The sequence below is a fragment of the Rhinichthys klamathensis genome, unplaced genomic scaffold (assembly GCF_029890125.1).
Source record: "Rhinichthys klamathensis goyatoka isolate OS25496 unplaced genomic scaffold, OSU_Roscu_1.1 h1tg000019l_1, whole genome shotgun sequence".
Classification (NCBI taxonomy): Eukaryota; Metazoa; Chordata; class Actinopteri; order Cypriniformes; family Leuciscidae; genus Rhinichthys; species Rhinichthys klamathensis.
This window is the reverse complement of record NW_026606570.1, coordinates 2,940,835-2,953,518: the sequence shown is the minus strand read 5'-3', so window position 1 is coordinate 2,953,518 and position 12,684 is coordinate 2,940,835. Positions and strand designations below refer to the sequence as shown.

The 12,684-nt window shown below is 40.4% G+C and overlaps 1 protein-coding gene across 3 annotated transcripts in view; it reads right to left on the bottom strand.

Annotated features, from left to right (window-relative positions):
* Positions 1-12,684, bottom strand: part of abr (ABR activator of RhoGEF and GTPase) — a 490,805-nt gene that overhangs the window by 172,996 nt on the left and 305,125 nt on the right. For all 3 annotated transcript variants that reach the window (XM_056236039.1, XM_056236049.1, XM_056236060.1), the window contains 3 exons: positions 3,846-3,968; positions 3,591-3,666; positions 2,469-2,573 (listed from right to left, as the gene is read on the bottom strand). In XM_056236039.1, coding sequence (XP_056092014.1) covers positions 2,469-2,573; positions 3,591-3,666; positions 3,846-3,968 — 304 coding nt within the window. The remainder of the gene's footprint in view (positions 1-2,468; positions 2,574-3,590; positions 3,667-3,845; positions 3,969-12,684) is intronic.

The following is a 12,684-nucleotide window of genomic DNA, read 5'->3' as shown; positions in this document are numbered from 1 at the left end:
TCAGATCCAGGAATCTCTGCAATCTGGCGGAACGCCTCCTTATGTGGTCTCAGATGCACCTGCGTTCGCTGAGGGCGACGCACGTGCCTGGCCATTTGAACGACGGCCCAGACAAACTGTCCAGGGACAATGTTCCCCCAGGGGAATGGTCCCTGCACCCACAAACGGTCCAGAAACTGTGGCGCCTATTCGGCAGAGCGGAGGTCGACCTATTTCCGTCAAAAGACAACGCTCAATGTCCGATATTCTTTACGAAAGACGAGGACGCGCTGGCCCAGGTTTGGCCCAGCCTCCCGCTTTATGCTTTCCCTCCGGTCTCTCTGTTACCTCAAGTGTTCAAGAGAATCAGGGAAGCACGCCACTCGGTGCTCCTCATAGCCCCGCGATGGGAGAATCAGATTTGGTTCCCGGAACTGACACAGCTGTCACGCACAGCTCCGTGGCTCGCGGCACGATCTGGCATCCCTATCCAGAGCGCTGGTCTCTGCACGCATGGTTGATCAACGGGTACTCGTTACCCTGCCAGAAGGAGTGATGAACACAATCACACAGGCTAGAGCTCCTTCCACGAGAAGGCTCTACGCGTCTAAGTGGTCGGTGTTCTCCAGATGGTGCACCGACAGAGGTCTGGACCCGCGGACATGCGGGGTGGCGCATCTGCTCACTTTCCTACAAGAGATGTTGGATAAGGGGAGGTCCCCATCCACGCTCAAAGTGTATGTGGCGGCCGTGGCAGCGTTCGCAGAGCCGACGCACGGCCAGTCATTGGGAAGACATGAGCTGGTCATCCGCTTCCTTAGAGGAGCTAGAAGGATGAACCCGCCGCGCCCCCCGTCGGTTCCTGTGTGGGATCTTTCATTGGTCCTCGAGGCCCTGAAAGCTTTTCCATTTGAACCACTGGACTCCGTGGGGTTGAAATATCTATCACTAAAAACCGTTTTTCTGATTGCACTGTCGTCAGTAAAACGTGTGGGGGACCTGCACGCGCTGTCTGTCAGCGCATCGTGTCTGGAGTTCGGGCCGAATGACTCTAAAGTCATCCTCAGACCTAGACATGGCTATGTCCCTAAAGTGATGGGCACTCCATTCAGAGCGCAAGTCATTTCACTGTCAGCTCTGCCAGCATCTGACAGCGAAAGTGATGTGAATCTCCTCTGCCCTGTTAGGGCGCTGAGGTTTTACATTACGCGCTCCGCCTCCTTCAGGCGTTCGGAACAGCTGTTTGTTTCGTTTGGAGGGCGCACCAAGGGTCTCGCCTCCTCGAAACAGAGCCTGTCCAGATGGATAGTGGACGCTGTAGCAGCCGCTTACGCGTCAAAAGGTCTGCAATGCCCTTTGGGTATCAGGGCTCATTCCACGAGAGGCGTTGCCTCGTCGTGGGCGTGGTCCAGTGGGATCTCTATCCATGACATATGTGTAGCGGCGGGCTGGAGCTCCCCGTCTACCTTTGTCAGGTTTTATAACCTAGAGGTTCCCGCCTTGCAGGCTAAACTTTTGTCAGTTTGAAAGGGATGTGTATTCTGCCCAGATATTCTGCTCAGATCACTCTCACGTGACTCAGCTCTCCTGGTTGAGCTGCACCAGTAGGGTATGTGCCATGTGCCTATACAGACCACTGCGCTGCTCTGTATTCCCTATGTGTGCTTATATACAAGTGATGGCCCGCATGGCTGGCCACCTTATTTTTCCCACTTATTGGGCTCCCCTGAAGTTCGGGGTCTCATGGTGGATGCTTGGCGCGCACGGCGTTGACAAAGTGTTCCCGTAGCGTAAGCTAAACTTACGCAATACGAGAGAACCTCTCGTAAGAGAACGATACTCGGTTACTAACGTAACCTCGGTTCTCTCTAGAGAGGGAACGAGTATTGCGTAACCGGCCGTGCTCGCGCCACGAGCGACTTCGCTTCAGTTGTCGAAAAACCAGGGAATTCAGCCTACGAGCCCCTTCTTTTATACGCTAAGCCACGCCCATTCTGGCGGGCTGTGACGCTATGAAGGCGCGAGCGCCCTTCATTGGGCGTGACGTCACGCCGGGCTCACTGGTAGGCTGCAGCAGTTGCCTGCAGGGCAGCCAATGAGCACGCTAGACTGCCTGCTCTAGGTCTGCTAGCTGCTGCACTGCGTTGACAATGAATACAAAATTAGGATAATTTTTTGGCTTCAATATCTCGAGAAGATGAATCTTTCCCGTAGCGTAAGCTAAACTTACGCAATACTCGTTCCCTCTCTAGAGAGAACCGAGGTTACGTTAGTAACCGAGTATCGTTCTCCTCAAGTCAAAAACAAATGAGATGTATGAAAAACTAATACTAACTAAACTAAATGTATTTCTGGACATCTGATATAAACTGAAATTGATTTCACTGACATATTTTACCCTAGCCTCCCCAGATTCAGACAGCAGACATCAGACAGACAACACTACATCAGATAGCAGAGAACAAAACGTGAAAATATGTATCACTTACCATCTTTGGTGCTGGTGACGGGAATGTTGTGGACAGTTCTGAGTTTGAAGCAGGAGCCGGTTAAAACTTGCAGCTCTACTGAACTCAACACACATGCCTGCAGATCTAAAACACACACACACACACACACACACACACACACACACACACAGTGAGCTCTAAAGTTAAGAGCTCTACAGTTAAATCACTGAAATTGCTAAATGGAAATAAAGTAAAACGGAACTAAAACTAGAATAAAAAATAAATTAGATTTAAATAATAATATAAAAAATGGAGAGAGAAAATGACAAGCACATAACATTCCTAAAACTAAATTAAAATTAAAACTAAACATATAAATCATAATAATAATAATAATATATAAATAATAAAAAATAAAAAATATGATTTACAACTATATTAGTATATAAATAATACTAAAATAACACTGCTACACATGCATTGTTGAACGTTCAGGATGTCCACAGAAAGGTAGGACATTTTCAGGATCATTTTCAAGAATCCTTATGACTCCAAATCCCCCTAATGTCCAACACATTATTATTTGAAGCCCACTTCCATCTTGGATGACAAAGATGAAAATGATTGACTTTTGGTAAATAATTTAAACATAAAACACATGTTTTGTGGCTCTTAATAAAAAAAAGAAAAAAAAAAAGAAAAAAAAAAAAGATTTCTATATGCAACTGGTCTTTCTGGTGTTAAAAAAATCAATTATAAAAAAAATACAATAAAAAAAGATTAATTATCAAAAAAGTAAACAACTTTGTGAACACAGAAAAATGCAGGATTGGAGGAACAGGATCTAAAATAAGCAGAAATAACCAGGTGGAAATAAACTCATAGTAAGTGAGAGCTCAACACTGCATTTAATTTTAAGTTATATATTTTTATTATAACCTATTGTAAATAATTATAAATAAATCATCTTTCTGCCGCCTTGCTAAATTTGCTAAGGCCCTATAGTGGACCTATTAGTTTTAAATAGTTTTAAACCTTAGAGAGCATTACTGGAGTGACAGCAAAGCTAAAACAGAGAGGATGGATTGTATAATTTTTTAATGATGATTTGATATTGTAAGGGAGAATAATCTGATCTTTTAAAATAACACATTTTCTTACCTTTCTTCATCAGTTTATGAATGCTTTCCCTCCATTCCGACCTCTCATAATCTGAGGACAGCAGGAACAGGTAGCTCTGGAGAGAGAAAGAGACAGTGAGTAGAATAACAATGGCTCCCCCTATTGGAAAGCTATAAACAGCAGAAGCACAACATTTAAACAGAAAACATTTGTGTGTCATGTGTAACAAGTGTTAAAAATATATCTTTTCACGAATAACAGTGTTGTAAATCAGATGGTTGTGCGATGCGGTACCTTGCCGAGTTTGTTGTGGATGCGGAATGGGATGGTGGGGGAGTGTAACAGCAGATACGACTCCTGCTCATTCATCTTCTTCCTTAGACGATCCACGTTGCGACCCTGACCTTTCTGTGCTTTCTGTTCACACACAAATCAATCTGATATTAGTACATTAAACATTAGTACACACTCTCGCCTTCCACTGCAACTCGCAGGACATGCAGCAATGGAAATCAAAAAGAGTAAGTACATATTTATCTACTATTTTTTACCTACTACTGTGGCTTTGCAAAAAATGTGTTATGCATGCACAATATTACAATTATTGATTGGTAATGTTAATATAAGTGAGCTTATATTTTTTTGTTTTATCAACATGCTGATTGCCCTGATAGCCCTGACATGCTGATAGTACTTTGATCAACCTTTATTAACCTTTATATTATTACGATTATAATTATTAATATTATTATTTTTATAGGAATGTTGCAAAGAGGGCCAAGACAAACATTCAGACGAGCAACAAGGAGTCCACTCTGTCATGGAAAACAGAAACTGACATTGATATGGTTCCACAGACTCTGAGATTCCTGCCTGCCCGGAAACTTGGACCACAGCTGAGTTCTGCTGACACACACTCCACAGACTCTCTTCAAAATGTTTTTTTCTGAGAATGCAGTGTCAACTCTGTGCCACAACACCAATGCTCAGGCAATTGGTGCCATTCAAAAATGGCACCAAGACATGTAACTGTATTCTCAAAACAATCGGATTGCTTTGATTTCACTACTTATATCCACCTTTCCGAACTTCCGCTACTAGCCTTAGCCCGCTAGCATAGCAGGCGTGGTCTGCGAGGATAGCGATCTGCCTTTACTTTAGTTTATTTTGCTCACATTTGATTTGCTTAGAGCCCGCATCAACGGGGCATAAGCATTTACTGTGAGATACCTGCCTTTACTTTTGTTTATTTATCGCTCACAATTGCTTTGTTTATAGCGGACTGATTATTTATTTATTTTACTCGCATTTGATTTGCTTAGAGCAAATTTAGAACATTTAGTTTCTCCACATAGAGGAATTACAATAAAACAGATTGAAAAACAAAACCTTTGAATCTCCTCTCATTCTTTGTTCAGGCTGCCTCACTTGATGGGCCATTAGCCATTGGGGGAGTGTCTGTCACACCCCTGGTCTGAATCTCATTAATATTGATAGGCAGGGGCGTCACTAGGCCCTTTTTAGGGGGGCTTCAGCCCCCCTAAACTTCTGCCTAGCCCCCCTAAAAATGTGAGATTAATGTAGGCTACACAAATTCGTGTTCGCTTCAGTCTTGTTATAATCAGATTCAGCGCGTTCTTCATCTTCAATCCGCAGCGGCGCCGACAGAGAGCACGTCAGAAACAGAGGACAGGGTGTGTGTGTGTGTGTGTGTTCGTGTGTGTGTTTATCTGAGCCTCATTGGTCTGTCACTGCTCGTCAATGTCAGAATATTTGAGATGACCAATCAAATCAAAGTAGGCGGGCTTTATGTTCACAGACGTTTCTGAGCGCGAATTTTAACAGTGCGACTCGACGCTTACGGTCAAGTGCGAGATAAGATGTAAGTAGCTAAACATTTCATATTTTACTTTTTTTATGTCATAAATGTTAAACGAATGACAAAAAATAATCAGGCAAACTAATATAGTTGTGTCTAATTTCGCCATTTTGAGCTGAAAATAGGCCTATGTAACGTGACTCATGTGATGTAATAATTGGTTTACAAGAAACATTAACAAAGCTGTTTTCATCATGTTAGGCACAAGATTAATAATTAATGTGTACATATTGAGAATATAATACAAATTGTAGCCTTTAGTAAATTAAAAAAGCTCAGCTTTAGGAGGGGAAGAGGGATGAAGAGACAGAAAAAAAGAAAGAGTGATGGAGATGAGAAGAGAGCAGCAGGTATTGACAAAAAAATAATCTGCCCACTGACATGGTTTTAAAGCTATTTCTTATCCTTTTTTTTTTTTGGTCTTCAAACGTCTTGAAATGCACATATCAGAGAAATAAAAAATTTGAACCCCCTACCAACCTCAAATTTAGGACCTCTGTGATTACAAAGCCCTGTCTACGGCCCTGTATTAGGCATAAGATCAATAATAAATGTGTAGCCTACATATTGTGAATGCATTTAATAAACTTAATTACCTTTAGTTGCTTTCAGTAAATAAACGCGTCTGAGAAAATGATTCATAGGCAAAATCACCCTATCAGTTGACCCTAAGTTTTCTTCACTGACAGACAAAAATGAAAAGCCTATATCAGTCAAAGCTCAGCTTTAGGAGGGGAAGAGACAGGGCAAGATAAAAACAAAGAGAAAAAGAGTGTGATGCTGATGAGGAGAGAAAAATAATCAGCTGCCCACTATCCAAGTTTTTTGGCCTTCAGAACATCTTAAAATGCACATATGTAGATCAGAGAAATCAAAATTTTCTCGGGGAGACCCCGAACCCCCGTATTTGCCCTACCTCACATTTGGGACCACAGTTATTATAAAACCGTGCCTTTGCATCGTAATGAAAATGGTTAATAGTGAGCTTTAGATCCTAAACTAAAGTGTTACATTTTTTATAATTTTTTTAAAAATCATATTGGGGGCTTAGCCCCCCTAAAATGAAAATCCTAGTGACGCCCCTGTTGATAGGCCATTACCACTCCGCATAAATCTCTTCTGACAAAAAAACTGTCATACAAAGTATAAATTAATGTTTTGTTTTATGTGAACGATTAGGCAGGATGATTTCCACATCATTTTGAAGCCAGAACTCGAAGCGACAACATCCATTAGCAGAAGTTTTGACTTGTAAAGTTTTAAAATTGAACTTGCATTGCATATAATGTGTGCTGGTCAACTAGTCTAAAATTAAGAAACCCCTAGAAAACAGTAAAAAAACAACAACAACAACAAATAGATGTGTACATTTAAGATAGTGCTACTCAATTTATTATTCCATGGCAATATCCAAATATGATACTAAATCCCACAAAAAAAGGGCTTTAATTTGTGACGTGCTATCTTTGCATTTGAACATTGCACTTTTTAAACAGGACACGCATTAGCTCAATAAACGTTAGCCAATACATACTTATAGAAAACAGTTGACAGTGAATAATAATAGCAAAACGAATCACTTATTCTAAAAAGAATATCAAGTATAAGCTAGACGAATCCGACATGGGGCTGTGTTAAAAGTAAAACGTCCGTCATTTAACAAATTTTTAAAACACGGATGGATAATACAAAAATGCTTTCTGACATTTTAACAGAAAAAAAAACACAACCAAGAACAAAATTTAAACTTAGCCCGTCAATTTTGATTTTACAATGATCTTCTCTCTGTGTCCGTGCTTCAGTGTTTGAGCTCGCGCAGTTCTGATACAATGGTACTTTTTAATCCATAAGTAACTAACGCGCTAGTTCATACAAAATAAATATGTAACATAATTAGGTACTTTAGTTATTTTTTACACAATAATGTAACACATGCAGGATACGTTTCTCAACACTGAGAATTAATAAATAAACGCCTGTTTCTCCAGACTCGCGCTTCAGTAGTCCACAAATCACAGAACTTTCATAAGCACTAAGCCATAGCGATTTATTGTTCAGTATTACTTAAGCATTTTATAATTTGCATGGCTGAATGATGTTTTCCCCTTATCTGAGTGACCATGAATGGCAGGGTATTTTAAGATAACCCATGCGATTGCGATCACTCACGTGTGATCATCGAATCCAGATTAAGTTAAATAAAAATATTTCAACTTTCCACATCCACCCCAGCCCGTTTACCTTCAGGAGTCAGAAGTACCGTGACTACTGTACTCAGGGTTTCCCATACATTCATTAATTTGTGGCGGCCCGCCACAATATCAACGCTGACCGCCACGGATTGATTTTCAGATTTTTTAACTATTTAATATGGGTAAAATTTTATTTTATTGTAGAGCTGCGCGCAGCTTGCTCCCTCCCTCCCACTCGCACAAACTGACAACGGAGACGCGAATAGCCCCTCCTCTTCGAGCACGATCTGAATCAAAACATGAGCTTGCGTTGGAGGACGGATTGTTGCCGGTGCTTATTCCTCCAGAATCAATCCGGTGTTGAATGGTTAGTATAATGAACACTATAACTCTGAGAAGTTAGTCTATGTTAAACGCTGTCGCGTTTCCATTACAGATTCGCGCAATTTTTTTTCTCGATAAAAAACTATTGCGAAATGACGGTGTTTCCATTAAACGACTAAAACGTAATTTTTTTCCTCTCGCGATCAGTCATTCCAAAAATCATGGCAACGGACTTTGGTAGGTTTATATATATCACAGCCACCACACTAGACATTCTTATTATTATTAATGTAAAGAGACGTAGGCCTAAGCGTGTTATCCAAGCATTAATGGCAAGGAAAGACCCTTATACTGTGAGCGGCACATGTGAGGTGTTTTCTCACTTATTTCTGCTCCGAGGTCTTGATTGTGGCATTTCTTTGAGGTTTAGAAGCCAGTATTCCTGTATTTGGTCTTTTATGAATTTAATAAAGAATTCTGTCTCGTATTCTGTCCAAACACACATTTTGGGTATCTATACTTTACTGGAGTAGGCCTAATTATTTTTCAGCCGACTTTTTACTTCTACTCCTTACATTTTCACGCAATTATCTGTAGGCTACTTTCTACTCCTTACATTTTAAAATAGGGCTGTGTTGAAAAAATCGATTCACCAATTCTGAATCGATTTTCATATTAATTTCTATAGATCGATCCGTAACTCAGAGGATCGATTTAATAAGAGGCTTACATTTTCCCCGTGAACTTTAACTTGCCCCGACTGGGAGATCCCTTAATGCGCATTGAAAGGCTTTCACTCAGCGCGCACATTGTTACGACAACGGGCTTTGAGTGAGTCATTAAACCGTTCATTCAACGAACACGTTCAAAAAAGCTGATTCATAAAAAGAGATGTAATGAAACGAGGTGTTAATTATTTTTAACTTTGAGTTCCACTTTTCAAGGCTCAGCTGAGCAGCAATTGCGTCGCATGGGTAACGCTGAAGCTGATGCTTCACTTATTAGAGACCAATATGGCATTGATTCAATGCGTGAGCGTGACTCGCTGATTTTATTTCCCCGCGGCTTCCTCGCGCTGTGAAATGCTGACCAGCGCTGCTGCTGACGCGCATTTATGGTAAATAACCGTGACGTGAATGTTAAAAGGATGATACGACAAATATTTCGCTTTCCTTTGACACGGCAACCTTTTTCACGAATAGGCTACATATGACTTCAAAGACAGACGCAGCTAATCGCACGCGCTCTGCCGATCTCTCTCATTTGTCTGTGCGAAGCCTCTGTAGGCTACACATCACATTCACCACGATAAACAGTCTTGTTTGTTATCATTATGAACTTGTTTAACATTCAATACACATGCATGAAGTTCAAAACAAGAAGGGTATAGCCTTATAAAAAAACGTGAATATCGCGGTTACTTGCAATCCTCTGCGGTTGACTTGTCAGTAGCGCGGTACTACAAGATTGCGGTAATCACGACAGCCCTGCTGCTGATATACCTCTGCGTCCTCTGTCGTCTACACCAGTGCAAGTTTGTGAAAGCAGTTGTATCAACACTCTCTGGAAGGGGGATTGTTCTTTACAACCATCAATACTCCATTAATTTGCAGTTAAATGTCTATAACAGGGGTGGGGAACCTTTTTCCTATCAAGGGCCATTTACAATTTTTTTAACATTCTTTAAGGGCCATTGTAATGAGGTTCAGTGTTTGGAAGGAAGAAGAGAGGGTCGGCATGACTGGGACTCGTACGTTTTATTCAGAGGTGTAGTGGTAAAAAAAGAGGTGGGTAAACTATAAATTCTGGTGGACCACGACGTGGTCACCCGGTAAGGTGGGCCACTGTCATGGCCGTAGCCAGCTATGAGGTCACCGAGGTCCGGACCTCGGTCATTTTTTTTACATTCAAAAATAAAATGTCAAGCTCTCTGAATGATTAATTAGCAGTGTTTAAACCACCTCATATGAGTGTTTGCAATTCATGTTGCTGCGAGAAGCTGGCGCAGTGAACTGAACGGGGCTTGAGAGCGCGTCGTGAACGCGGGTGCAGCCTCCGTGTTGCCAGATCCACCTAATAGAAAGGTGGCAGTAGTCACCTGTTTTTCTGATTTAATGTGACACTTTAGGAAGTTATTAATGTGGAAAGGTTTAGTGATATATTAACCTTATTTCCAAAACACAAGCTTTGAACTTATTTCGGATTATTATTATTATTTTGTTTTGCTTGTTTTTCGTAGCAATATCTGGCAACATTTAACTGTCGGCATTAATACATTTAAAAAAAAAAGAAGCTTATAGACAAACTGTAATTGCATAAAGCTACCACATTCGGTAAGACAAACGCAATGACAATCGATTATCTGTAAGAAATGTATAACACTATCAAAAACAATAGCATAAAACAGATCTGTATGTTAGCCTACAGAATGAAATTTGCCAAATAACTTACTGGCCAGCTGGAAGACGGCTCATGCTGTTTGGTTAACCTTTCACAAAGCCATCATAAAAACATTAATTAAAGCAGTGTTTCTCAACTAGCAATCTATTCAGTCAGCATATTTGTGTTTGATCTGTGTGAATTTCGTCCGAATTTGACGAGTGATTAAAAGATGGCTAATTCGTAACAGTTCGTACGACCTCACTCGTACGAATTAGTACGATTTTTGCTAAAACGTACATATTTGACGAGTTGCCCAATTCGTATGAATTCGTACGAATGACCCTGACCCCGCCCCTAAACCTACCCATCACGTGGGTTTAGACAAATCGTACAAATTCGTACGAATGAGGTCGTACGAATTCGTACGAATTAGCCATCTTTTAATCACTCGTCAAATTCGGACGAATTGGTCGTGAGATTGCGTTGCACTTGCTAGACCTACTTTTTCTTTGCACAAAACTCTCCAGAAAGTGCCATTTTGGTTTATTTTTCACAAAAAAAATCCCGGGGGGGCAAACCCTCGGACCCCCCTAGTGAGAGACTACCCCACACATAATTAAATCCAAATTTAACCCCTGTATATATATATATGCCAAATTCCATTAAAAAAAAGGGTCACAGCTTAATGTCCATTGGGAAATGTGGGTCCAATGGCCAAACCATTATTATAGCAAAATTCTTTACACAACACCCCGGACCTCACTAATTTTCAAACCCTGGTTACGGCCTTGGCCACTGTGTATGTGTATCCTGATGACATTGATATAGGCAGGGCTCGACATTAAGCCTTTCATACGCTTGTCCTTCGGACAAGTAATCTGTCATTCACTTGTCCGAGTAAAAAAGTTTCTCGTCCGGATTTTTTTTTTTTTTTTTTGTTAATTTATTCTGAAACAATATTCTCATCAGTGTTCAATTAGCTTTGATATTTAAATCGGCATATTGTAATATTTGCACCTTTAAAGGGCATCCCCTCCCCCAATATTATTAAATGTATGCTTCATCTTTCATTTTAAATTCCTAAATTTGATCAATAAATTAAATTATTTCGAATAATAAGACACTATAGGGCTGATCAAATTAAATCATTTACACTGAAAAATTATAATTGCATAAAATAATGTTATGAAATTGATTTAAATTTACAAATAAGAAACGTTGGAAAGAATGATCTACTTTTAAACATAACACAAACCGCCAGTAGGTGGCGGCAGGCGACCGTCTTAATGAGTGAGTCATTGATTCATTCATGATTCAAACGATTTGTTCAAACGGCTGATTCATTCAAGATTGAGACAGATGTTTATGAATGGGTCATTGAATCTTTGACTCAATCGATTCGTTCAAAATGCTGAATCATTCAGTAATGAAAACAGGTCGAGTGTTCCTGTGATTTTTGTTTGGAACTATTTTCGCTGCTGAAACAGAACAAAAACAGCCAATATTGCATCTAAAATGTAAGTGACTTAATTTTAACTGTTTATTGAACTGTTGTTGGAAATTAATGTCACATTTTTAATCGTGATGGTGTTCAGGAAAAATAATTGAGGTTGCTTAACATATGTTAAAAATATAAAAACTCCACATTTAGATTTTTTATAGGCACTATGTTGTTAACTGAGTGTGTGTGTGTGCGCTCATTTGTGTAGATTTCTGCTCGAGAGGCTGCGCGAGCGCCAACAGCGCAACCGTCAGTAATAGTCAACAACACTGACAGTAATGCAGCGCAATATGAAAGAGTTCGTCTCAGGTTTAACAACCTATGAAACTAATAATTAACAATATGAAACTAAAACGACATAAGCTTAATTTATAGCTATTTAGAGGTGGATAAAAGCACAAAAACAGTCACATAATATAATACTCTTTCCACACGCACAGACTCATTCCTCTTTTAGTCGGCCACTCATTCCACTTGCTGTCGGCGAATCTACCTTTCTTTTTTTTTGACAGTCGCCATGATGCATATCAGCGATGACAACCGCTAACGTTACGTGTCTGTTGCGTTCATTCTGACTGTGACCCGGACACAGTCGGAAGCGACCACCCGGAAACGTTTACTCTCTTATGTTATTTTATAATATATTATGTTATTTTATAATATTGTATATTATCTATTATATTAAATGTAACGTGGTTGGTTTGTTCAGGGAAGAAGGAGGCGGGAACCGGCAAACGTTTAAACCACTTTAATACATTAATACGCAAATGACAAAACGAAAGTAAAAGCAGTAGCTCCTCGTGGACGACGACCACACACACATAAAGTAAAGTCCATGCCTGGTCCTCCGCTGTC